The following is a 27,953-nucleotide window of genomic DNA, read 5'->3' as shown; positions in this document are numbered from 1 at the left end:
CCAGTAAGTGAACACTTCAATCTCCCTGGTCATTCCATTACAGATTTAAAAGTCACTATCATTGAACAAAAAAACTTCAGAAACAGACTTCAAAGAGAAACAGCAGAACTAAAATTCATTTGCAAATTCAACACCATTAATCTGGGCTTGAATAGGGACTGGGAGTGGCTGGCTCACTACAGAAGCAGCTTTTCCTCTCCTGGAATTGACACCTCCTCATCTATTACTGGGAGTGGACTACATCCACCCTGATTGAATTGGCCCTGTCAACACTGGTTCTCCACTTATGAAGTAACTCCCTGCTCTCCATGTGTCAGTATATAATGCCTGCATCTGTAACTTTCACTCTATGCATCCGAAGAAGTGAGGTTTTTATTCACGAAAGCTTATGCCCAAATAAATCTGTTAGTCTTTAAGGTGCCACCAGACTCCTTGTTGTTTTTCTGCATAAGCAGTATACAACTCCTACATTTTTCAAACTTAATTCATATTAAAGACATCTCATGGCCAGATTTCAGAGAGAGGGTGTCTTTGAAAGTTAATTCTTATTTTCCTAAGGCTCTAGCTCTTTCTCACCAAAGGTCAGAGTTTGTGATAGGTGTAGTAGTGAGATTTCTACCCCAGCCATAAAGAAAGGGTAAGGAATTCTATCCACCGGGTTGCAGCTCAGCACCTCTTGTTACTCTTCCTTTGTGCAAAAACCCTACCAAAACACGACACTCCTCCTGGGGAGACAATGAGAGAACAAACAGCATGGCACAGATATTATTCACATTGCTTAATACACTGTTGGAAGGCCCTTAGTTACACCGGTGAGGAGTATGAAATATGAATCTATGCAAGAATAAAAATCTGCCACCTATTGTATAATATTAAGACTAGACTGTCTCTATAAGGACTGATAGAAGAAATGACAGATCAGACATTATATAACTGTTGACAAATGCCTATTGTTCTGCAAGCCAGGGAGAGAAAACAAACCTCTTTGTCTTTTGTGTGGAGGGAACAGTGGGTTTTCAAAGCCCTGCTACATCATAAACAACAGGCTGTGGCGCAGAATGTTATCATGCACTCTACAAAACATAAATAGATTATTTGGAAACCGCTCATTATTTAGAAGAGCAAGTGTAAATATACGGAACCAACGTTGTAATTAGCAAGAGCTTGAGATTGCCAGCATATTAATTTGATATCTTTATGAAGTTTACTCCATCAGGGAGACTAGCAGAGCTGCCAACCAGCCTTAATCATCTGTTTTCTTAAGGTCAAATCAACAAGATTCCCCTCCCCCAATGTAGTAGGTGCCATCATCGTCTGCAGTTTCAGACCTCCTTAAAAATCTATCTGCTCAGCTTCTGACAGGACAGTTAACGGAGAATTTTAAATGAAAAACCCCTCAGACGATATAAACCAAATGTAAACTGTCATTTTAACCAAGCCACTCTGGGTTGTTTTGGTATCAAAACCTTGGTTGCAGAGGCTGCTTTGCTGCTTGCGCCCTGGGGGTGCTGTTGGTGTCCCGGCTGCACACAGGGTCTGTTCACGTGAATCCCATTACAGGATCCGGGTGCAAATGCATTTTAGTTTTTGTTTTCTCATGTAACGTGGAAGGATATTCACACCGGAAACTGAGCAGGCAGCAACCATGAGGGCTAAAAACTTTCATTGCTTAAAAAAAAAAAAGCAAGCCAAAATTCTCATATCATCACTTGGCTCCAGGAGCTGGGACATTAAGAAAGAGGCCAAAGAGCATGAACATTTGCAATGTTGTAACTATGCTGCTGCTATGTAATTCTACATGATGGCTCAAAGGCTTGTTGTTTGCTAAAGTTTTTTTTCCTTAACAACCCTCCCCCACCCCCTACCCCAAAAAACTTGTAATTTCTACAGCGCTCTATTGCATTTCTGTAGAATTCTACCAGTTTGATCTTGGTTTACTTCTAAAAGATTTTTCTATAAGGGCTAAGATAGGGACATGAGTTTAGATACTCCAGGCTAGCCAATCAGCAAAGCTTCTCTGCATACAGACGACATCACGATTTCTCAGTGAATCCCTATGATGGTCAAACAATTAAAATGCTGATTTCACTGCATAGGTTTGGGTGAAACTGCACTGATGCATGTATAGTTGCATCTCTTTGAACCTAGGATGAATTTGGCCCAGAAAATGCAGTGAGTCGCTCAGCAGTTGGGGTGTGTATGTCTCTTTCTCCCATCAGTGGAGTTCTCAGAATATATTTCTGGTTTTAAAACAGGATCCATGGGATCTTCACCTCTTGGTTGGCTGGGGTTCAGAGAGACAGTAGTGAGTCAGAGAAAGAGTTTAGCTTCTAGTCAGCTAGCTGCAGGGGTGGGAGGCTTCGGTGGAAGATTAAGACTCAGGAATGGAAGAAAGTGGAGTCCCTCCAGTGGTACAGGAAATCGCTTACTAGTAGGCTCCAACTTTTTTCTTTTATTAACCTAAATCCACCCCCTGGTGCCTCCATAGATTCTTGGCTCTATCCAGCAGGGAGCAGAACTCCCACAGTGGAGATCTCTGAAGGCAGTTCCATGAAAGAAAGAAGTTCGACTCAACCTTAGAAAACACAACCACCTGCCTTGATTAGTAGTTGCTCAAATAGAAACATTGGTGTAGCCAAATAGGACGATCGTTTACCCAAGAGCTCGTTTCCCAGCATGAGGAATCACTACATGAGAGCCTGGTCATACACTTCAATTTTGTTTAATTCCACTTTCTTGTGTTATGTGAATTTTTATGTTTGTATTTGTAGACATTGTACTGTAGCTCACAAAACCCCGATTCACTTCCAATACCCGAAAACACCAAGTTGACGAAGCTGTATGATGCATGGGGCCTCCGTGGAGACATAAATAATATGCAAGGGAAGCGGAGTCAGATCCAGTCACAGCCATCACAAACGAGCCTACAAGGTGACTCAGAGGCAGCAAGTATGACGAAGAAGAGGTACGGCTGCTGCTGAAGGACGCTAGGCACAGCTGAGAGCCAATAGCAAGCCAGGCAACTGTTCGGTTCTCACTCCAAAAACAGATGTACAAAAGAGGCGGTGGATTTGAAGGACCAGCAATGTGCAGAGAAATGGATGACTCATGGGATGAGATAATGGGAGGTAGAACCAACCCAGATCTTTTAGCCATTGACCCAGTAACAGAAGAGGTATGGGGAGGGAAAACAGCAGCAACAAGGACTACTGCACCACAAGGGAGCAGTGGTGATGGTGAAGTCACTCCATTGCTAATCCAATGGCTGAGTATTTGTTTACACTTCAATTTAACCCGAGTCAACCAATTGCCAGTTGACTAGAGTTAACCAATACGTTTGTACATGTGAGACTGGTTTACCTTATAGCCGAGCCCAGGGTAAGCCACAAGTATCCAGTACAAACATGTTGGCTAATGATGAGTGAACTGGCAATCAGTTAACCTAACTCTAGTGTAGATGAAACCTGAAAAGGAGAATTCCTTCCTGCCCCAGTGGTACCCCCTCATGGCACTCGAGGAGGAGAGGGGGGGATTTGAGCCCAAGCATATTTATTTCAAGCTGCTAGAATTTTAGTCAGTTCCGCGAGAGACCTTCCCTTTTCTTTCATCCTCTTTCATTTACTCACTGTCCTACCTCTTGCTTCTCTTTTCTTCCCCTTTCCTTCGACTTTCTTCCATTCACCGTCTGGAGTGCCACCTCTAAAAGCCCTCGTTCAGCATAGCGTGGAACAGAAATCATCAGCAAGGACTAAAGCAACAAGAGACAGGGCCGACTCCAGGTTCTTGGCTGTCCCAAGCCAAAAAAAAAAAAAAAAAAAAAAAAGGCTAGAATGCCACCCCTTGAAAAGGGCTGCCCCCCAAGCACATGCTTGGAACGCTGGTGCCTAGAGCCGGCCCTGACAAGAGAGGACTCCATCAAGGGATAGTGGAAAAGCTGAAGAAGTATATGGCCTAGGCAAGCAGTGTGACGTATGGGATTGAGTGCGGAAGTAGGGGCCAGACACTCCTGACCGACTCTCTTTGTGATTCTGGGCAGTCTCCTGCGGCCCAGCCTTCCCGTCTGTATATTGGGACTAGGGTGACCAGATGTCCCAATTTTATAGGGCCAGGCCCGATATTTGGGGCTTTTTTTTATATGGGCTCCTATTTCCCCCCCCCCCCCCCTCCTCACCCCATCCCGGATTTTTCACACTTGCTGTCTGGTCACCCTAATTGGGACGAATCCTACTTAGCTAACCAAGAGAACGGTCATGAAGTTCAGTTCATGGGTATTTGTTACGTGCATTGAAGATGCGAGACACTTGGGAATGCCAAGTACAATTACAATGCATATGTAATCATTATTTCAAGAATTTTAAATTGCTCTTCACTTCAAAGGCCCCATCACTAATTACTACTCATGACTGGTAACACCACACTTTGAACATAAGAACAGCCATACTGACCAGACCAATGGTCTGTCTAGCCCAGTATCCTCTCTTCTAACAGCAGTCGATGCCAGATACTTCAGAGGAAATGAACAGAACAGGGCAATTAGCGAGTGATCCATCCCATGTTGTCCAGTCCCAATTTCTGGCAGTCAATCTAACAAGAGCCAACATGCCTCAACTATGTCAGTAGAATGGGAAAATATATATGCATGAAATTGGTTAGAGTAAGGAACTGAACTGTCTGAGGAGGGATGTGGATACTGCTTGTTAACTGAATGGCTCAGGGTTCAGCATCCATTTTGGTTTCCTTTGTTGGCTAGAATGTACAACCCCCTCAAGCTTACAGAAGTTTTCCCCCTGGTTCTCTTTTAGGCTCTGTAAGACCACTTCAAAGACCAACAAACAGAGAGCACCTGACAAACCCTGCACCATCAGCAAGCCTCCTGGACAAAAAGCATAGAATGAAAAATACAGCACCTCTATAGTCAAGGAATTTTCCCACACCCAGCAGCTCTTAAGAATTAAAAAATTCTATAAAACTGCTAAGTATTTGCTGTAACATGGAAACCAGAAAATACCAAAGCAAGAGCTTGGAAAGGAAGATTAAAGACAGTTTTTGTAAATTTAAGAATACGTGGTCTCCTTTGTAAATACCTTGCATCTTACCCAATGAAAGAAGTTTTTAGTGTACTTATTGGTAAATATTAAACCTATTTGTATTTATAGCATCATTCTTAGTAACATTTTGGAAGCAACTGGTTTTTAAATAAATTAATACAGTGAGTAGTCCATACATTTTCTTCTGATGAAGGGAACCTTATTCTAGGAACAGCATTGGTTCCCGTTATTTCCAGCTATACTGGGCAAATATTGGCTATCAGCCAATGACATCAGTGGCAATCTTAGCATACATCGGTGCTGCCATCCATTGGCTCATTGCAGGAGCGTTTTATTGGGGCTTTCATCTGAGAGTAGATAGTTGCAGAAGGCTTGGTATTTGAATAATAATTTTGTGATAACTAATTGCCTGATTCTTTCTGGTCTGTGGTGGGAGTTGGTTGCTGGATTTGGCTGTACAGTAGGAGGTGAATTTGTAAAGAAGTGTTGAACATGCCTATGGCCTGGAATTGGCACCTTTTAGTCTTTTTACAAGTGAAAATAAAATTCTGCCCTATGTTTTCTGCCAAGACACCCAAGAGCAGTGGAGTTGGTTTTTCTCATCATCTCTATATTTGATCTGAAGCATGCCTGGGGCAAGTAATTTTTGCCTGTGGAATTCTCTCTATGAACATGCCTGTCTAAGTTCCCCTGTGGCCATTTTCAGGACTTTTAAATCCCCCCAGTTTGCAGCAGGCAGCTTAAATCATGACAATTTAGCTCCCCCTCTTTCCATTTGCCTGCCGGGGTGGGGTAGGTAGTTTGTGATGGAGGGAACAGCTGTATTATTTTTAGAAGTTTCATGTAGCATGCAAGAGCCATCTAGGGCTTGACATGCACATTTATGGCTTGATCCAATGCCCATTGAAGTCAACAGGAGACTTCCCATTGATCTCATTGGGGATTGGAGCAGGGGCTCAACCTGATTAATTGTCCAAACAACAACAAGGTCAGGCAAATTAAGCGCATTCACACAGGAGCCCCTGTGAAATTTAAACAGAAATATGTGGAAGAAACGTAGCCAGGGATGGAGGGGCAGGCAGCAAGCATAACTGATGCTAAAAGTTGCCTTTACTGGGCAACAGTCCCTTGATATGTTTCACTATATAGAATAGCAGAAAAGCCATCATGTAATACAAGGGTATAATTCCATCAAGGAGTTCCAGTGGAATTATAAACAATTTGTGGGCAGCAGAAGTGGTTCTTTCCATAGAAGATGAAATTTCCCAGGATGACTGTTGAATATTTATTTTTCAGTTGATACTTATATTTCTAGTTGAAGGGTTTGAGCTTTTCCATTTCATACACCACATAGCAGGTTTGCAACTGGATATAGCCTCATCACACGCATCAGAAAATATTGTATGCCCTGAAAATGTCACACTTGTTTAAATAATGTTGATTGCGGTTAAAGTCTGCTCATTCACCAATTATTCTGGGAGTTACCCAATGGACCTGAGGGGTGAGGTGGGGGGGGGGGGGGGGGATCTTGTTAATTAGAGGCGGGCCCACCAGCAAGGCTCTGAGGCCTACCAAAGTCAAGCAGCTCACATAGATGGCTGGTGAGATGGTGCAGGGAAAGGGAGGAAGAAAAGAAATCAAGTCCAAGGCTAGTATTCATTTCAGTTGAATCCAGTACGTCCAATATAAACTAGTCATTTCTGTGCACAACCTGATAGTCTGTATCCTAACGTCACTACCGCATCAACATGGGCTTGTTACTTTTCCTATTATAATCTACAAGTTTAGGCGTTGGCAAAAGTTAACAGTTTTAAAGTGGTTTCATAACTGCAAGAGGTCCAAAAGCTTGATGCACAAGTTTCTTAACTCAGATCTTCTTTACCTTTCAGCATTAAAAAAAAAAGATGAATCGGGGATTCATGGAAACATTGTGCTATGGTTTTGACTATGAACTAAGGCAAGATTTTCACAAATTTAAAAAAATTTCAGACCATACATAACGTGGATCATACTAAAAGAAATAAAGCTGCAGACAGCGAAAGGAGAAATCATTTACAGTTAGCGAGATTAGCTGCGAAGAAAAGCTTCAATAGCTTTGATCAGAACAAGCAAGGATAGGAAACTAAACACTGAACGCATGTAAAGCCGCAGTGACATCTGGTGGCCAGCCAAGTTATTCAAAGATTTAAATTCTCAACACACAAACAAGAGCACAAAACAGTCTCCATCTTAGGCTTGGTCTACACTACCCCCCCCAATTCGAACTAAGGTACGCAACTTCAGCTATGTGAATAACGTAGCTGAAGTCGAAGTACCTTGGTCCGAACTTACCTTGGTCCACACGCGGCAGGCAGGCTCCCCCGTCGACTCCGCAGTACTCCTCTCGCCGAGCTGGAGTACCGCAGTCGACGGCAAGCACTTCCGGGTTCGACTTATCGCGTCCAGACTAGACGCGATAAGTCGAACCCAGAACTTCGATTTCCAGCCGTCGAACTAGCTGGTAAGTGTAGCCAAGGCCTTAGTTAGATGTTCACATCTGTTGTACATAGAGAACTTCCTGTCCCCCAGAAATTCTCAGTGGTTTTCTTGTCTCTCTGTTTTCTTTTAAAATACATTTGAGTTATAACAAAAGGTGGAGGGATGACAGCCTGTGAGCCCTCTTTATCTACAAAGAGAAATACACACCATACTTTTGTCAGTACTGTGCTGCGACTCAGTGTCATGGGCATTCTTGGACACGAATAGCAAACTGCTTCTCTCCACCTATCTCAGGGCTTCTTGGAGATGGTTTCCCTCCTCCCAGGGTGTGGGTCTCATCTTGGAACTGATCCCTGAGGGACAAAGACATCACACACACTTCCCAGATGGGAGGTAGGAGTGGGAGGACCAGGTCTCAAGTTTACACCCAAATATTTGGGGGGTAACAAGGGGTCTGTGAAAGCTCAACCCTATAGATCTAAAGGATGTATGCTGGCTTTCTAGAGGAACATTTGTTATCTGAACATGTGAAATTATGAAAGGTAGAGGACAAAACTACCATAAAGGGAATAAACTTGTCCAGGTGGTAAGTCAAGGAGTTACTCTAGGGTGCTGGTCAGCACCCTAGTTACACCCACTCTTTTAGGAGGAAGCTGCAACAGACTGACAATATCCTGGACAAACCTTATGGAATTAGATTAAACGTTACTGAATTAATTTGGATCCATTGTATTAAAAATGCAATCGTGCATGTGTTATTGTATGCAACTTCGCTAGAAGACTGAGTAATGCTATCTCTGGAAAGCATTAGGAACTTCAAAGGACTTTTGGGGACAATATGCATGACGTGGATTTTCTAGAAAGTACTTGGGAAGACAAAATTGCAAATTATACCCTGCGAAGCCAGCCTTTTGACACTACACCCTCAGGAGAGAAACCCATTTTTTTTTTTTTTAACTAATTACCTGCTCCTGGAAACTCCACATCGAAGACCCCCAAAGCATGTAAAGGATGGAGTAAACTTTTCACGAGTGTGCTAGTTCAGAGCTGAGGCTGTTACGAACTTGTGACCACAGAAGAGACCACTTTGTGGGGTTCTGAAGGACTGGACTGCTCCTGCCAGAGCCCAAGTTAGAATTGTGGTGATATCTGGTAAGCTTATTAGCACACAACTAGGTTCTTTTATTGTTTTTAATCGGTAATGCTTTTACCAGAAGACTAAATGAGCTTACATTGAAAGAACTGTGTGGTAGCTTAACTGTGGGCAATTACAGTGGTATCCGTCTCTGAAGAGAAAGCAAGTAGGTCTGCTTAGACTGTCATTGAAATCAACAAGAAATAGGCAGCTAGGTGCTTTCGAAAATTTTATGTTGCCAACTGCATCTTTAGCCACCTAAATACCTTGCAAAATCCAGTCCTAAGGTTTTGCAGTGTTTTGTTTAAAGCAATAGTACCCTCTCCCTCTGCAAGGGAAAAGGAAAAGCAATTAGCCAGTTGGTATTAGGACTAGTCAGAAAGACTAAAGACTACTTCCTGGGTCCACAGGGAGTCTGTTGAAATTTTCTTAGATTGTAAACTCTCTCTGGGTGTGGACAGCAGTTAGCACAGTCCATGTACTGTACTAAAACAGTAATAATAAATAGAAATAAAACCTTTTGGTGGCCTGAAAGTGCATCACTTGTCTAAAAGCAGCGAATGCCGATGAAACAACAGTCAAACCATCAAATCCCCATACTCCATACACAGTAATTCCCAAGATAAAGTTTCCACATTTTTTACTTTTCTAACTACTGGAGATTTGTCACAACAGCCTAATGTCAAAAGAAGTCACTTCTAGTACTCAATACATGGCACAGGATGCCAAAAGGCAATACAATTTAAGTTACTACCTACGACCAAAATACTTGCAGGACCTTATATCCTATTCCTTTTATAAAACTAATCAGCTCACTGGAGGCAAGTGAGTTGGTTTCATTTAGTATTCTTTTTCCAGAAGCACTGACAGACAAACAAGTAGATTCTACCTAAATGGTGAGTTTGTTCCTTTCAAAGCCAAAGTTAAACTGCATTGAGGTATAGCTGAAAAAGGTAAGGCATGATCCCCACACAACTTGCTTTCCCTCTGCTGTCTATGGATCTTTTAAATCTTATTCCATTTCGAAGATGTGTATATACACAGATAAACACAATGAGAGGCGAGAGAGAGAGGGTGTATGTTTGTATGTATCTTAGTATATTATGTAGCTATCAAAAAATGTAATTAAGGCTGAAGTTAAGGCTTAAATAAGGCTGCCACATAATGTTTCTTTACAAAAAATAAACTTAAAAACCCTCAAACTTTATTTAATAGTGAAATGTGAGTTAGGTTTGGTTAAGAAGTGTGAAGTCTAAGAGAGAACCCAACAAACCTCCCCTGCCAAAACCACAATTAGAGTTTAAACTGATTAACAGAGTTAATGTTACACTTCTCAAAGGGAGATCAGGCCCTTGGTATCCTTTTCTTCTTTAAGTATGAGTTGCACACATTGGAATTTAAAGAATATTCACACCTTTCCTCCCAAGAAAGAATGATAACCATTACACTCACTTGTTGGTTGAAACTGTGCTGTAATGCACTCTTCAGCATCACAGAAGGATACTGCATTTTGTTCCATCAGTGGAACTTGCTTAAAAAGGTTTGCAATCTGCAAGTTGACTATTCAATTCTACGGGTGTCTATGGGAAAGAGGGGGAAAGAACAGACTTTTTGGAGGGCACAATTATAACTAAATTCAAGGCAAATACTATGAATGCAGGAACACTATATTTATTAGGTCAATAATTCATTTTAGCAATACAATTACAGAATATCACAATGCTGGTTACAAACATACTCAGTATGGTTTGATGGTTACAAATAATGTTGGGCACTGCAGTTTATGTGAAGTAGGATACGAAAGGTTATTGACACAACAAATAGAACGGTGTTCAAAGTCTAGTAATGATCAAGATACGTTCATATAAATTACTGTGGCACTGTAAGTGGGGATTCCGGTTTAAAAGGTGGTCTTTGTTTTAGTATTTTGCTTTAAATAGTTCAAGCAACATCTTTTTAGATTGCTATTAAATTAAAATCCCCTGTAGTACAATAAAGTATAAAAATAGTACTGAACCTGGTAATAGTCAATAAAATGTAGAGTTCATTCACATCATAAGGTAAGAAATAAATGGTAAAGTTTTTGTTACCATGACAACATTGCTTCCCATAAAGGAATATACATAAAAAGAAAAAAAGAGTTACACGTATGGTACCTGCGACAATTATTTAGTGATCCAACACTTAACTTGTGCACCACAAACCAAGTTTCTAGATATCTCTCTATATATTTATATAGTATATATTTTTCATCTTAAAATTTACTTTTCAAAAGAAAAAAAATGTGCACTTCAACAAATTCACTAAGGCCACTCATGCTATAGATACCTAGGACTGCAATGAAATATTGTTAACAAGACCCTAGAACACGCATCTTGGTATCGGTGAAGGGAAACCTATTTCACTGCCTAAAACACTCCTGAGATTTGGGGACAAAAGCGTTACCAGTGATGTCAAATGCGTATATATAGTCCAGATCTCTGGATAAAATCCCTCCTCCTCCTCCCCACAGCAAGAATCCCCAAAAGGCCAAGAAATGAAATGTGCAACAGGCCATTTGCGTCAAACATGAAAATATCCACAACGAACAGAATATTCAGATTTGCAATTAGCACTTGGCCAGCAACACTTTTTTTAAAAAAAAGTTAACAATAAAATTGTAAGTACAATAAAGTTTCTGCACAGGCAACAGGGTTAGAAACTTTGTTTAGAGACCGATAATAGCAACATCCATCCAACTAACTTTGCTACCATGCTGTAAAGTAAAATCCAGTCAGTTTTAAAATCAAATAAAGGTTTTGTCAACATATTCAATCATGTTTTAGGCACGATGCGTTTTCCTTTTTTTTGTAACTCTACCAGTATGTGCGACAATAAAAAGGTAATTAAATAAAATGTGCATTTTTTTTGTACCATAAGCAGCAGCATAATGGCACCGTTAGCAAATTATAGACCACAGCATTTTTTAAATTTAATTTTTAAAGTTATGAAAAGAATGTTATTTTCCTAATAAGTTAGAATTCAACAAAAAATTATTTATAAAAAAAAAACTCTTTTGTGTGCAAAAAAAAAAAAAAAAAAAAAAAAGAGGTTAAACAATTGGTATCTATACAACAAAGTAGTGAGTGCATGTAAAGACTTCTATGAAAGAGAAAGGCAGACACTTGTTGGTTGTAAGTAACATCACAAAATAAGTGACCAACCAACTGTTTGGAGCGCAATAGTTACTAGCTATTTTACTTCAAGTAACGGAGGGATACGTGTTTAAACATTTTATTGTGACTTTTTCCCCTTGCCCAGCTTAAAGTAGCCTTTGTTCCTTCCATTCCATAAAAAAAAAAATACTCCTGCTGAGGTTGGGAAAAAACATCCATTCTTACAGCTGATGGAGATGGTTTCTGATTCTAAGAACCGTGGAACAAAGCATTGAGGGAACTCTGACATCACTTTCTTCCCTTTCTTTAGAAATTGCACTGTTTGCATAAAATAGAAGATACAAATAAAACTGATTCACAAAACCAAAGCCTACAGTCAAACAAATGTTAGAGCTTTAAAATTTAGAACCAAAGCTGAGAAATTCGGAGCAAAGACTGAGATTCTGTCCCGGACACTCTTGTGTCAAGGTATTGCAGATGATTAAAAAAAATTACTTACCTGTAAATTTAGTTCTTTGGAAAAAGTACTTCACTGGATTCCCACTCTTGGGTCTCCACTTCAAGCCTAAAATTATGCAGTAACTCCTCAAGGTTGTTGACCCTTTGAGGAACTCGCCAGTGCACTTTGCACAGACCAATTGCCAATGCATCGGCCTTGCCTAGTTGGCTTCATAGTTGGCTGCTTGATGTACAAGTGGCAAAAGTACTCCTAAATTGCAACCCCATACCTACAGTCACAAGAAATTACATACGTTCTAAACAGGGTGAGAGAAAAGCATGAATAGACCTCCTTAATTTTAAAGGTGAATGAAGGGCAATCTACAGATGTGGTATCTTTATCAGATGAAGAATTATAGGACAAGTAATTTTCTTTAACCATATCTCACACACTAGATTCCCATTTATAGGAGCCTAGAGGCCCCAAAATCGCTCTACTTTTAAAATGAAGTGCCAACAACATGCTGCAACAGGCAGCAGCGGTAAAGGAAAGTCAGGCAATGCATCTAACACCACCAAGTTTTGTGTGTCAAAACACAATAGTCCAACAAACTACACAAGAGGTTAAGACTTCTGTAGTAACGTGAAGGGACAATTCAAGAGAGATCCGGAACAGAAAACTATAGGGGCCAGGAAAGTTTGAGGAACACTAGCTGCGGAATCGCTGCCTTGTTGCAGAATCTAAATCAAAATGCCAAGGTACAGAGCTTAGAGCAGGCCGCGTGGTTGTTTTGTAAGCCTCCTGTACTAAGAAGTCTGCAGTTGCCAGCCGCAGCTGTTCTACTCTGCACGTAATATGCTTTGACATTCAGACCTGCTAGGTCATAGTTGTGAGATGCAACCAGATAGTCTGTTAGGGCCCAATTCAGCAATGTACTAAAACATTCAAGTAGTTTTATTAAATTGGGAGTTCCCATGGGCTTAAAGTCATGTTTCTCTAGGCCACATAGCCAGCTGGCAGAAGAAAAAAATTCTGGGTAACTTTTAGGGTTTCAAGTTCACTAGATAAAACCCCACGAGCACTACAGAATATAGGAGTTGCTTCAACAGCACATGCATCTCCATCTGAGTGATCACATAATGCACCTGTTGCACTGGCTGAAATATAGCCAATGTGCACTGGAAAGCAAAAAAAAGTTCTTGGTCAAAAAAGAATTGAAATGTTTTGTTAGGTGATCGGGGAAAAAAAAAAAAGACGTTACTTTACAGAACCGCGTTGTGCTCTCCCAACTTCCCAGTTGCCAACCCGCTCAGAGAAAAAGAGAAGGTGGGTACTTTACAACACTAATAAGACACTATCCATGCTCCTTAAGAGTCTATAATCTAAGTTTTAGGCTTAATGTAACAAGGGAAGACAAGAGTCCCTGAAGCAAAATTAAGTTAATCAGGAAAGGAGCCGGAATGATACTAGAACTGTCGCATTTTTTGGAAACTGTTGTTGACCAGTTAGAAAGGAACCGATGATGGAACAATAAAGGAGCCTGAGAAAGTGGCAAAGGTGAGTACACAGGACATCTACAAGTATCTCAGGATAAAAAACAAAACCTTGAGAACTTGGGGAGTTCCCTCTTAGTTACAACCTAGAAGCAGAGACCCAAGATTAGGAATCCAGAGCATATGGAATCTGCAGAGAATGTAAGATTACTTACTAGTTTGAGGCTTGTAGGTACTTCTGCAATACATAAATCACTAGTTTTGTTTCGGACAGAATTTTAAGCTTTTTTCCCTGATTTTCTGAGGTTTAAAATAAAAGAAAGGGTATTATTTTAAATAGGATTAAAGTGACTATTTAAAAAGTTTAAAAAAAAGAGAACAAGCTCTCATAACAATGTATCAATTTTAATGCATATTATTTACCTGATCATCTATAATTATTCCTAAAGTGTAAACAAATATTTAGGGACTTAAATATTTATTTAGTTGCAATTTATCTCACAAATGTGTTTGGGGACATTAAAGAGTAATTTTCACTTGAATAAAAATTACTATAGAGAATCTAATACAGTTTAAGATTACATATAAAATTATGAAAAGTTGGCTTTTGATAGACTGCAATACATCATTTAAAAGCTGTTGAAGTCTTAATGCGACTAGTTATTCTACTGGTGTGCATATGCCATCCCTTATTTTTAATGAAAGAATCACAACTACACTAGCACTGAAGCCACATTTCCAAATTAAGTAACTAATTTTTTAACTTGGTGTTACTCCCCCTCAAAAGATACTTGAAGGCACTAGTTTACAAACTATTGGCCTGCAACTTTTCAGTTTAGAACCAAAGCCATTATTAAAATTATAGGAATTCAAAGAAGTGTCTGAAATCACTACCTTCTATTTTTTTGTATTGCGCACTCTTATAATCTGAAGACAAAAGAAAACCTTCGTAACAAATAAAAAAAATTCACTCCAAGTACTGTAGGAACCTTGTTTGCCATGCTTCAACCTGGACTGAATTTTCACAGCCAAATTATAAACCCCTGAAAATAGGGGGGAAAACTGACAGACCCTTAACTATAGAGGCACTGTTTGTGCCACTATAATAAGAATTGAGGTAAAAGCAATGACTTATTTCTAGTTTGCTATGCTATGTAGATTTTTCAAATTTTGAATATTACCTCAACATTAAAACAGACTTGGTTCAATTAAACAAAACAAAAAACGCAAAACAAAAATTAAGACAAGCTAGTGAGATAGGCATCGTTAAGAGATCTTTACATCTAACTGATGCTTTTTAAATTAATATAGAGGAATCAGTTTCTGGTTGTACTATTGTTTAATGTAGAAATGAAGCATCACAAAAAAGACCTGTTGTGCTTTTTTGGCATTTTCCACTAACCCCTGCAAACTGTACAATAAGTTGTGATCTTCAGAAACATAAACTTGAACTGGATTGTAATACAAAACTATTAGTCAGTATAAACAAGTTACTGCCTCAATTATTAGACTAAGCCCATTTAAAAAGGAAAAGAATGGCTGCAGCAAATAGTTAAGCATTTCTAGTTTTTGTTTATGGCATTGACATTTTAATATCGGTATAAGCTTACTAGTTGAAAACATGCCATCGCAACTGCTAAAGGACGTTCAATTCCTAGTTTTGTATCTATCACATGAATATATTTTTGTATTATCACTGATCGTACATCTAAATGAAATATTTCTACTGTAAAAGTGAATGCAGGGGCAGAAATATTAAATTAAAGCCACTGGTCCAAAGACTCTTTTCTAGACAGGCTGGTCCACTTTTGATTCTCCTGGTCCTTTTATGGAAAATTATTATAGCTCTTGTACTGTACCAAAGGAAATTTGGATTGCTGGTCTACTGGAGCTTCTATCACTTACAGATGAACGCTGGTCCAATTCAGATGATTAAAAAACACACGGCAGTTACTTCCATAACAAACTAGCGTGGTTTACAACACACACATTTCTTTCTGGAGTGGTTCTTTGCCACTTTTCTTCATAAGGCAGCAAACAAAGCTAGGGCATTTCCTCTTTAGTTAATATTTATCATTAGCTCTGCTATAATGCATAAAGTATAAACACCTTTTTCATTTCTTACAATAGAATATTTATTACTTCTACTTGTTGGAAGAATTTTCTTGCTGAAACCTTCCTTTCATAATAAGAATGCAACTCTTTTAACTCTTAAACAGTTTTATTTAAGTTTATTTGCAGATTTCCTGCAAAGTAGCTTCTTTTGCAGAAGAAGGGGGAGGGGATCCTCGTGTTTGGTATTCAAATTCAATAAGCCAAACTAAACATGCCATACACATGCTGATAAGAACTTAACTCGTATTCATCTGTATGGGCACTCTTCAATGGACTGGACCAGTGTTTCAATGCAAATTCCAGCCCCCAGAAAACTACATGGTTTAGATTTCACAGTATGACTTTCCCTTGTAATCTTGGGGGAAAAAACTTAATTGGTTAATTGACCAAGTTCTCTAGCTATTCTGTCCATCAATGTTCTGCGACATCAGAAAAGACTGGACTACTTCTTCAGTGGATTGAGGGCTGGTGCTTACATCCTCCAGAGCATCTGTAACTGAGAACTGCCGATCCCGCAATCGGTTCCAACTGGCCAAAATATTGTGGTATTCAAATACTTTCTCATAATTGCCAATGGAATTGTACAGTTTAATGAGACCTCTGTAATCATATTCTAGTCCACTGTAACCTTCGCCAAAAAGCTTCTTTCCTAAAGAAATCCAAAAGAAAACAAAAATTGAAGAACACGATAATTTAACCACGTTTAATTCCTCATCTCTCAGGCCAGTTTGCCTTTGATAACATGAACCGCATAGTCATCTTTTTGTTCGCAGGAGTCAAATTTAGTACTTAATAAAAGGAGCGCAATGCGTAAGTTTCTCTGTGACTACTCCCCCATGCATTTCCGCCCTTTTACTTTAATACCCTACTAAATTTCTGGGGCAATCTCAACCAGATTTCAACTGTGATCGTAACCCAACATGAAAACAGGGAGTCTACAGAGGAGCGTCTCATGCCATGTATTCACCTTGCCTCACCCCAATGAATTATGAGCACTAACTGAACTACTTTAGAAGACTGTGGTAAATCTGACATTATGAATTGAATGTTTCCTTGGGCAAAATTCACTGCAAGTGGTAGATGAGCCAGGAAGGAGGATGCAAGCCTCATCATAAAAGGGCTGCTGGATATATTGGTTTTCCATTTCTTTGAAGCTCTGGCTACAATTCATGCTTCAAACCATGATTAAAATGAACCTCTAGGTAACAGTCCAAAAAGTTAAACTCCAAGATAATTAATTCGACTTTCTAAAACAGGCACTTTCCTAAACGTTTCAAGAGTCAATTAGTTTAAAACTAAAAGTTACTGTTTTGTAGCTACTGGTGACTGGGTTCTCATGGAACACTAACATATATTTTTTGCAGTTCAAGGGTAAGCACCATAGTTGGACTGAATCCACATATAAGTTATGCAAATGTATTGCATTAACCTTCCTTTATTCATTTATACTTTTATTAACAAAGACCATTGTTTTCTCTATCATCACTGCTCAGTACAATAATTTGTTCTAAAAATTACACACCGATTGCTATTGATCTCAGATAAAGCTTTTCTGCATTTTCATATTGATTCATGTCATAGTTATAGAGAGAAGCTAGATGTCCCACTGATAGGGCGACTTCATAATCTTCTTGACCAAGAAGCTGCTCCTTAATCTGAATTGCTTTGATGTGCATTTCTTCCGCTTCCTGAAAGATCCAAAACCACATAAATAAGCCAGTACAGACATTACACCCTCTCACAAAAACAAAAAGACAAAGATTCCAATACATCACACATAAAAAGAAGTGGTGTAATTGACAGCTAATCTAGAGGATTCCATAACACTCATTCTACAAAAGGCTTGAAATGCAGTCGAGTCTGGTACTCATGATCTCCAGACTCTGACACTTACTTGCTGTGTAAGAAAGTAGTTTTTGTTAGTATCTGTACAATCCTTTGGAGAGGTGAAGTATTAGGAAATTTTTCCATCTCGGAAGGTAAAACCCATGGGTACAGTCAGGTTAAAACAATCAGAAGAGCATTAAAAAATGGTAATCCCCATCTATTACAATGGAATTGATAACTTGTGCTGCCTTTAGAGCTACTTCTGTAATAGCTACTTTGTTTTTTAATTGGGAAATTTAATAGCCATCTGGTCTTACCTTAAATTTTCTCATTGACTGATAAAGTCTGCCCAGGTTGCCATAGTGTTTTGCTGTCTGTACGTTGAATTCCCCAAAGGCTTTTTTAGCTAACTGGAGTGAAGATAGGTGCAAATCGTGAGCTTCTTGAAGTAACCGCTGCTCAGTTTCCTTATTGTGACAGTCAATAGCAATCTCCTCCAGGATAAGTGCTGAATATGGAAGAGAAAAAAATCATGCTAGTGTGTTCTAGATACACAGAGATGTCAGCAACAGAAAGAAGAATCCCATGCGGTTATATTCACAAACCACCACCACATACGATTGAAGAGACTTTTAGTCAGGCTTTGTGTTCCCTGTTCATTGTTTCCCATTAAGACCTATGTTGGATTTTATATCCGTTAGCTTTTCAAGTCCACGTGAAACTCAGCTGAGGATTTATATTTTCAGTAATTTTTACAAGGGCTTATTCATACTTTACAAATATATCTTTGTGCTATAGACAGCATTTGAAATAGGTTTTAGCCTCCCCTGTCAAAACCAATACTTCAAAGCAAACTGCATGGGAAGAAAAAAGTAGTTTAGGTGTTATAAGGAATACTGTATACAAAGACTCTTGTTTCCAGCAGTTCTTCAGTTATGGAAACCCCAGCAAATTAAGACTTCATAGAGTTTGGGCCAGTTCACCATTAAGCCAGTTCACATATGGTAATGAATATTTGTACGTGTTAGAAAGGACAGAAGAACTGGAATGGAGAGAGGAAGGCAATAGCTACAGGAAAGCACTACTAGAACTTATACTACTATAGAACTAGTTGGTTTCTTTTATTACCTAAGAGTTGTGCAATGCAACTTTCTGATAATGTTCTTGATCCCTTCAAAGGCCGTAGGTCAGGCTAACCTATTCCTCAAGCCTCGGGCATAGCTTTCTACTAAGCCAGAGGTGGGCAACCTATGGCCCGCAGGCCACATCCGGCCCGCAGGACCCTCCTGCCCGGCCCCTGAGCACCTGCTCTGGGAGGCTAGCCCCCGGCCCCTCCCCTGCTGTTCCTCCTCCCCAGTAGCTTCAGCTCGCTCGCAATGCTCTGGGCAGCAGGGCTGCGAGCTCCTGGGGCAACGCAGCTAAAGAGCCGCAGCCTGCCCCGGTGCTATGAGCTGCACGGTGGCGCAGCTGGCTCCAGCCGGGCGACGCGGCTGCCTGTCCTGGTGCTCTGGGCAGTGCAGCTGTAGCACCGCCAGCCACCAATGCTCCAGGCAGTGCAGTAAGGGGGCAGGGAGCAGAGGGGGTTGGATAGAGGGCAAGGGAATTTGGGGTGGTGGTCGGGGGTGTGGATAGGGATCGGGGCAGTCAGAGGGTGGAGGGTGTTGAATGGGGGCAGTCAGGAAGGAGAGGGGGGTTTGGATGGGGTGGTGGGGGGCAGTCAGGGGCAGGGATTCTGGGGCCGGTCAGGGGACAGGGAGAAGGGGTGGTTGGATGGGGCAGGGGTCCCCGAGGGGCCATCAGGAATGAGAGGAGGGGTTGGATGGGGCGGCGGGGGGCAGTAAGGGAGAAGGGGTGGTTGAATGGGGATTCATCTGCAGTGCTCCCCACCCAGGAAGTGAAGCCCTTTTTTTTTTTTTTTTTTTGGTGTGGGGGGGGGGGGGTTAAAAAGTACCTCATCCAATAAGACAGTATTATTTTCAGGCTCAAAACTTCTGCAGCCAGGAGACTATTTCATATATTTGCTAGGAAAAACACCAACAGCCTCTCACATTGTGCATATATTCTAAGCTCCTCTTGGACTCCTGACATTCATCTTCGATTTTCACTCTTACATCCCTACCTCCCAGATTGTGCATCACTCCTGTGGATACCTCCATTCTACTCTCACATGCCTTCCCTTCAGCAACTACAGGGGTTGGTTACACTGACTAATAAGACGGCAATATTAAGGAAAAGTATTAAAATAAATTAATGTTAATGCTATTGTCACAGCAGTAGGTTACATCTTCCATATTATTGATGAAGTTTATTTTGTCTCCCTGACTGTAAGACATAACATTTATTAGTACAGAATCTTCTCATCATTTGAAGTTGCCACTGCTCTAAATTTTTCCTGATCGCGTCACAGTTTGGTTCTGTCTCCCCATGTATTTGCTGCCATCTGCAAATTTGATCACAGTTGCATTTACAACAAAAACCATCTGGGAAAGTAATGAAGCAGCTGTGCAAAAGGCAGAGAAATACTTACTTTTTTGCTTGAGTTAGTCAAAAGAAGCCTCTAGACATCAAATGAGAGCTCTGAACTGGGCTGCACCTAGTAAGAACCATCACTGCTTGAAGACTGACAGTCACTATGTGACAAAAATCTGCTCCAGAGACCAATTGAAGTACTTAGTACACCACCAGTGGTATGCATACCACATTTTGAGAACCACTGCCCTAAAACTAAATTCTTTGTCGAAATAAGTAAGATGAAACGCTGCTAGGAGGTGGAGGACAAGACCTCCACAGCACTGTCAGGCCAGATAGAGACACATATCAAACCTCTATACAACCTGGCTAACCCACCCTTTAAATCCACACAGAATTTGGCACTGAATTGATGTAGAATTCTAGGGAAGCTATGAGTGTATAAAACAATGGTGAAAACATAAGAAAAATTACCTGCATCTTTACTTTCTAGGAAAGGCTCTTTAAGATACAGTTTTTATTGCCAGACCAATTAATAGAACTGTTAGTTGGTAGTGGGGGCAAAGGGGGGAGGAATATCAGTGTTATACTACCTCTATAGGACAACAGAAATAAAATGCAACTCAGTAACTGACGTCCACCTATAAGGCATTAAATTAACAATGCTCCAGTACTGTAACTAAATGGGCTACCTTTAACTCTCTTGGAAGAGGCCAAGAGAAGATGATCTTCAGGAAGAATGTGAGTGATAATGCCAATAGCACGTTCAGCATGGAATCTGAAACAAGTTCAAATACATACATTTTTTAATTAATTTTCTTATTCTCTAAAATTTACTGGTCAAATCATTATCAAATAAAAAGGGATCTATAAAGTGTGTAGACCCAATTTATACTTTATAAAAATTAGAGATATTTAATTAGTTTCAAGAAGCCCATTTGTAAACTATTTATGAAGTACATTTCTTCCCATTTACTGCACTAAATTAGGGACCAACATTTTCTCACTGCTTAAAACAACCACAGTACTCACAGTGCATTGTCAAATTTTCCAGAACTATACTGGTGAACATAAGAAGAATAAGCCAAGTCTTCATGAGCTGTAGCTACATGGATGTTTTTACCTCCAAACACTGACTGTCGGATATCAAGGGCTGTCTGAAATAGTCACAAGAAAAGCCCCTTATATTGTGAACATTTCTTAAATTTCTATCATGTTTCTAAATCTAAAGAACTACTAGCTCTGTACAGAAAATGCATGTTGAGATGCCATTCTTACTGTGGTTCGGAAATTTATAACTAAAGTGGAAATTCAATTTGTATCTCTAAAAGTAAGGATACCTGAAAGACTAAATGCAAAATGTTTATCTAAAAGTATAAATTCAAGCTTCCAAGACAGGATAATTACATAAAGCTCTTTGCAAACAGACACCCTAACAAGTTTACTCTCTCTCTTTTTGTTAGGGTAATATAGTAAATGCACCTGCAAGATTAGTTAGTTTGTTTATTTCTAAGGAAAAAAATAAATGACTTTCTAGAAATTAACAAGTATTTCTACAACAGAAAAACTTCAACATACTCTGCTTCAAGAACACTTTGCTAGCTTGTCTTAAATTACTGGATTTAGTTTTTCACCAGATTATGTTAAATTGAAATAAATCACTCAAACCAAAATGTGCGCAAATGCACGCTACTTTACCTTTTAATATAGACACGAGCTATTGATTTACTTGAGAAGCAAATAAGTGACCAATACCAAAAAATGCTATATTTGAATATGATCATACCTATTTGACTAGTGACTTCTAGTTCAAAATATTAGCAAGCCAGAAAAAAAAGGGGTGGATGCATCTGTATACATATTCCTACTGTAAAAAGCAAACACTTCAGAATTGAAAAAATCTAAGAACTACAATACTGTATACCAAATATTTCTGAAGTATTTAAAAAACACCCCCAAAAAACTAAATTCTCAGCTACCCCAGACAGCTGTTACATGAGCTCAAATGGAAATACTTGAATGACTATCAACATTAAAAAGAGAACAAAGACATAGGACTCCCCAACTTACCTGATAGATTGCAACAGACTGGCATATATTATCTACGTTGAGCAAGTAAAATCCATAGTCTAATAGAGTGTCTGAATATTTTGGGTGTTTGGCTCCAAAATGCTCCCTGGAAAGACAAAAATGTTAACCAATGGCAGTAATGGAGGACAGTTTGAGACGGTATTTTCAGTTGTGTTACTTACCGTGCTAGATATACTGCATGTTTTATTAACTGTTCAGCTTTCTTAAATTCACGTTTTACAACACAAGCCTAAGACGACAGGAAATAAAGTTTACATGAGACTGTATTTTCAAAGCATGTCTGTTCTAGATATTAACTTATTCACCTACTAGTACCTTCAGTTTCAAAATATTCACCATGATTAAGGCTAAGGTTTTGTCACGGATATTTTTAGTAAAAGTCATGGACAGGTCATGGGAAAAAAAAGAAAAATTCATGGAAGCCGTGACCTGTCCCTAACTTTTACTAAAAATATCCCTCACAAAAAGGGGATCTGCGGATCCCCACAGTACTTCAAGCAGGGCAGCTGCAGGGAGATGGGGCTGCCCGCATGAGGCTAGGAGCTCAGGGGGTTCCTCCACAGCAGCCCGGAGTTACCCGCCACCCCTGGCGGCAGGGAGCTGGAGAGTTCCCCCGCTGCTGCCGGCGGCAGGGAGCTTCGGGGGCTGCCAGAGGTGATGGGAGCACCCCACAGCTTCCTGCCCCAGCAGGTGGCAGAGGACCCTGCAGCTCCCGACCACTCAGGCTGAAGTCACGGATTCCATGACTTCCGTGACTAAATTGCAGCCTCAACCATGATTACTAAAGAATTTTGAAGTTAATTCAAGAAAATCTTCCCAGACGCTATTTGCAATTCTAGGGAACTTCTGAGTGGCAGAACAGCAACGGAGTGGGCAGGCAGTCTGTGTCGCCACATATGCCCGCAATTTGCAGCACAAGGAGGCATCGCGTGCAGGTGCAGAACAACGGACACGGCTATTGAAGAACTTCTGGTCCCAGACGCACAAAGTGAATACCCTCAGGAATCAGCACTCGAAACAGAAGAAACTTGCTTTTCACCTACTTATGATAAGATAGGGGAGCAAGCTAACTCTCTACATCATCCACTCCACTGCGTGGCATGCTGCGGTGCAGATCTACAGCGCTCGAGTGTGGTGTGCACTAAGTGTGCATGGGGACCTTGCTGATGTGTACTGCTGACAGTACACTTTTAGTGCACCTCAGGACTATATAAATTACACACCAACATGCCACACAGTAGGTGTATGCACAGACCTGCCTGTAGATAATATTTTGTTCCTTAAAACAGCTATAACTCAGGTTTTTAAAAGCAGGAAGGTTAAAGCGTATAATTTGAAATGATGTGCCAAGTCTTCGCTGATCTAATATTCAAGTAGTTGGTTTTAAGCTCTAAACAGAGGTTGGCAAAGTCACTGGGCAAACAAGATACAATGCCACTGAACTGGAACAGGTTATCCAAGTGTTCTATGTGCTTTAAAAGATGTTAATTTAATAGAAACTTGCCTTGACAGATCTCCTTTGTAACTATGCTACAAATCTGAAAGTTAAATTCACCTTTGAAGCTTGTCTTAAGACATCCACCACTACTTTTACTGGCAAGCCAACTTTGATCTCCTTCATAGCTTCTATACACCACTTGTAAGCCTGCGGAATAAAAAGGTATTAACATAATAAACTTCGAACTCAACTATGCTGTAACATTAAGGAAATATAACTTGATCCTCATAATAAAAAAGACTGACTTTTTATAGCACCTTTTGATTTAGGAATTAAATTGCTTTAAAGCCTGAATTCCGGAATATTTCTCCTTTTACAGCCAGGAAAAAAAAGACAGAGGGATTAAATGACTTCCTCGAATTCATATAAAGAGTCAGTTAAGAGTCAGGAACAGGACTCAGAACCCTTGGAGGCTGTACAGTCCTGTACACTGTATCATGGCCTTGTACCGTTCTCTAAATAGACTCTCTTTTTAGCAGGGAAAGGAGCAAACACATTCATGTTTGGTTCTACTTAGAAAGCCCAACTACAAATGTTTACTTAATTATACTTGGATAAATTTATTCAGCGATTAATTCTTAAAGTGTTTTCTAACATTTCAATTTGAAAAAATCTTAGGCAAGTCTAATTTAATTTTTCACTTTCTAGATAATGTTATTCTGCAGTAACATTACAAAGCATTATCTTGTTCAGGCAAGAGGAAAATGATAATTTTTTATTGTTACTTTATGTTTACAATGCATATAATATTAGGACTTTCTGGTCAGGTTTAAAATATTTGGGAACTGAAAGCAGGCACAGTTTAATACAGTTTTACTGAAATCAGATTCAAACATAATGGCTGCAACAAAATACTCAGCTTGTTCTGCTATTCTCATCCATAAGCTCACAGCATTTTTTTTTTTTTTTTTTTTTTGCAATATACAGTAGAACCTCAGAGTTATGAACACCTTGGGATTGGATGTTGTTTGTAACTCTAAAATGCTTTAACTCTAAACAAAACATTGTGGTTGTTCTTTTACCAGTACTTCTAGGTTACCAGTACTTCTGGGTTCTGCAACCCATCCGTAGTTCAGGCAAGGCTTTGATAAAACAATGGGAGTTTTACTTTACCAACTAAAGTAACATTGGTCCCCTTGTGGTTCGTGTTAATTGATAAAAAGTATATTATCAGAGAATCTAATATGTATCAGTGCCCACTACCATACCAAGTACTGTTCTAACACAGTCTATCACAAATAGCAAAGGAAATACAAAAAAACCTCAGTAAACAAAATATTTTTCTGTTAATCTCTCTCTCTCTCACACACACACACACACACACACACACCCATCCTTGTTTGTTCAGAAGTCTTTGTCAGAAAACCATCCTAGACTACCCACAGAGTCAGTGACAGGGAATCATAACAGGGTTAATGAGAACTCCCCTAAAGAAAAAAAACACCACCACTCACCTCATCATAGTGGCTCTTTGCAAAGAGCAGTGCACACAACTCCCCATAAAGTGCTGCTTTGTTTGCCTTTTGACCATGTTTTGCAAGTTTGTCCATATAAGACTGAGCTTGTTTGAATGTTTCTTCTCCCAAGTGGTATTTGCAGTTGCCATTTCGAACATGCAGCAATCTGAGGAAAACATATTAAAATGGTCTTGGAACAGTTTATACTATTTCTAAATAGCTTTCCATAATTGACTTCAATGTACAGCAGTATCAAAGATCTGTAATCTGATAGCCTAAATTATACCAGGGTTGGGCTATTGTCACCTCACAAAATTATACTTGCTTTGAATCCAGGGCTGCCGAAGAAATATCAGATAGTGGTGCTCTGTAATGCCATGTTTTCTGTTGACTCTTACAAAACAATTTTTACTGTTCGTATGTCTCAGATATAACAAACAGTTCAGACATTTTTAAAACATTCAAACAATTGGGCTTTTTTTTGGTAACCTTAATAAAATCTATTCGGCCCTACACTGATACAACTATTTCCAACACCACAGTTCTATGGTGAAGTAAAAACTATTTGTTAATTTTCTTTGCCTCTCCACATCCAAAACCTCTCCATTCTCTCTACAAATGTATCCAATCCTTATTTTAAACAGCACTGTAACTCTTAAACATACACATGGAAGTTATTTCTACAAGAGGCTTACATCACATCCCTGATGCATGTGAAACCATATTAATTTGAAAGATAAATTCCCTATTTGTAAAGGCAGGGATGATAATGTTGTTTGGTCTTGATCTAAGCTCTGTGTGAAACATGCCCACAACAGCGCACTGCTGCCTTTGAGCGCATATTGTAGCAGTGATGATAATCTTCACTATACTGGAAGAAGTCTCTTCTAGCTCAGATAGACAAAAGAATAACTTATCCTTAATTGCTATGATCATAGTCGCTCTAGAAATACATTAGCTAAGTAGATAATGCTTTGTATTCCAAATATTACTAAGTGTTTCCAGGTAAGCATGTATATGAGTTTGGAGAAGTTAGGTTAACAGTGGAAGCTACTGAAAAGTATAGAGTTACATAGGACCCTATATTTATTTGGTAGAAAAATTCTCTAAAGAGTTTAAATGTATTTACAGCAAAAATCTATCTAGTAATGTAAATTCTGAACTCTTACTCTAAGTAAGTTGGAAGGTGGAAGAATTATGTAATTGTTTGTCCTGCCTGGCCAGCAATTGTTACTAAATGGCTATCGATGCAGCTAACTTCAAGTTTACAGTTTGTTCTCAATGGCTATGGGGAGTGAATAGCTAAGTGCCTGCAAGAGTTCTAAATGAGGGAAGAGAAACAGGGGTTTCAATGTTTAGTCATTTTGTATGATAGCATTCATCATCCTAAATCACCCACAGATAACCCTGGAGCACCCACCCATTAGGGACAGATGCAACAGGGGAGAAAAAAGGCCTGGGTGACCCATAAAAAACAGAACTGAAACACAGGTTTTTCCTTATCTGCCATTCTAGCCCTGGAACATTTCAATCTACAGGATTAACAATGGCTTCTGGAGATGGAGCTACCACCTGCAGACAACAAATGCAGCAGGGTTGAGGTCTGCTCTCTCTTTGTGTACGCTAACAACAATTCCTCGAATCATCTATTTAAAATACACACAAAAGGTTTCTGTAAGTTTAAATTGATGTTTATTCACCTTTTTATACATTCGAGATGTGTGTCTTGTGTCATATTCCAAGCCTAAAGGCAGAAATGTTTCCTTATCCAATCACAGGCTAAGAAAAGAGACAACTGTGCTTCTTCAGCTACAGATGCCTGTCTTTTAGAACATGTGATGAGTATCTCCTTTGCACATCCTGAAAATCTGTTATTAGGAAAGGGCAATATATTTTGACAGGTACTGAGAAAATAGAGCAAATCAGGAGGATTACCTACCGTAGGAAATACAAGCAAACAATAAAGTGAAGTGGAGCAGAAAGATATAACATACTGAAAACAGGGTCTGGTCTTTTAAAAATAATGTGATCTGTCAATCAACTGCCCTGCAGCCACATAGCACACGCTTTGTATGGGTACAGCTCCACTGCAGTGAGACGCCCGCGGCTGGCCTCTGCCGGCTGCCTCAGGCTCCTGGGGTGCGGGACAAGGGACTGTTTAATTGCCGTGTAGATGTTTGAGCTTTCCCAGAGCCCAGGCTCAAGCCTGAGCCCAAGCATCTGCACGGCAATCAAACAGCTCCTTAGCCTGAGCCCTGCAAGCCCGACTCGGCAGCTTTTTAACTGCAGTGTAGACACATCCTATGAGGTTATGGTGGATTTTCTCATAGTCCATGCAGGGGAAAAAAGGGGAAGGATGAAGCTTTTGTCTGGATCCGCCTCCTCCTCTAAATCCAAGGTTCTGTGATCATTAGATAGAGAATGTTAAAGTTATTGCTTTAATGCCTCCTGCAACAGCAATATAATACAGCCAAATGCACCCTATAAATGCAGGCAGCCAGCACAGCTTCTCCCTATAAACAATTCACCCTATTGAAATGCAGCATGGTAAATTCTAACACTAAGTCCAGACAAACAAATGTATTTAAAATTTTCATAATAGAGCCCAAGCACAAGGCAGGTGTATTCCAACCATATGAACGGCTACAAAGAAAGAACAAGCCTTACAAAGAGATACCAACTTTCCAGCTAACTGCTAGATATTTATAAAATGACAACAAAGCTAAAGAATAGAAAATGTGATACAGA

General features: G+C 39.8%; 2 protein-coding genes across 2 annotated transcripts in view; one reads left to right on the top strand and one right to left on the bottom strand.

Annotated features, from left to right (window-relative positions):
• C18H17orf64 (chromosome 18 C17orf64 homolog) overlaps window positions 1-4,895 on the top strand; it is a 10,774-nt gene extending 5,879 nt beyond the window's left edge. Inside the window, 3 exon segments of the mRNA XM_034752878.1 lie at window positions 2,772-2,965; window positions 4,803-4,845; window positions 4,848-4,895. Of these exon segments, the coding sequence (XP_034608769.1) occupies window positions 2,772-2,965; window positions 4,803-4,845; window positions 4,848-4,895 (285 nt within the window).
• Window positions 4,896-10,312: 5,417 nt separating this feature from the next.
• APPBP2 (amyloid beta precursor protein binding protein 2) overlaps window positions 10,313-27,953 on the bottom strand; it is a 39,686-nt gene continuing 22,045 nt past the window's right edge. Inside the window, exons 5-13 of the mRNA XM_034752347.1 lie at window positions 25,203-25,371; window positions 23,806-23,895; window positions 22,412-22,479; window positions 22,230-22,335; window positions 21,192-21,316; window positions 20,852-20,937; window positions 18,008-18,198; window positions 17,386-17,551; window positions 10,313-16,512 (exon numbers count right to left, since the gene is read on the bottom strand). Of these exons, the coding sequence (XP_034608238.1) occupies window positions 16,259-16,512; window positions 17,386-17,551; window positions 18,008-18,198; window positions 20,852-20,937; window positions 21,192-21,316; window positions 22,230-22,335; window positions 22,412-22,479; window positions 23,806-23,895; window positions 25,203-25,371 (1,255 nt within the window). The 3' untranslated portion in view covers window positions 10,313-16,258. The remainder of the gene's footprint in view (window positions 16,513-17,385; window positions 17,552-18,007; window positions 18,199-20,851; window positions 20,938-21,191; window positions 21,317-22,229; window positions 22,336-22,411; window positions 22,480-23,805; window positions 23,896-25,202; window positions 25,372-27,953) is intronic.

This window comes from Trachemys scripta, chromosome 18 (genome assembly GCF_013100865.1).
Source record: "Trachemys scripta elegans isolate TJP31775 chromosome 18, CAS_Tse_1.0, whole genome shotgun sequence".
Lineage (NCBI taxonomy): Eukaryota > Metazoa > Chordata > Testudines > Emydidae > Trachemys > Trachemys scripta.
The sequence above is the reverse complement of the archived record's forward strand: the minus strand, read 5'-3'. Positions and strand labels throughout refer to the sequence as shown.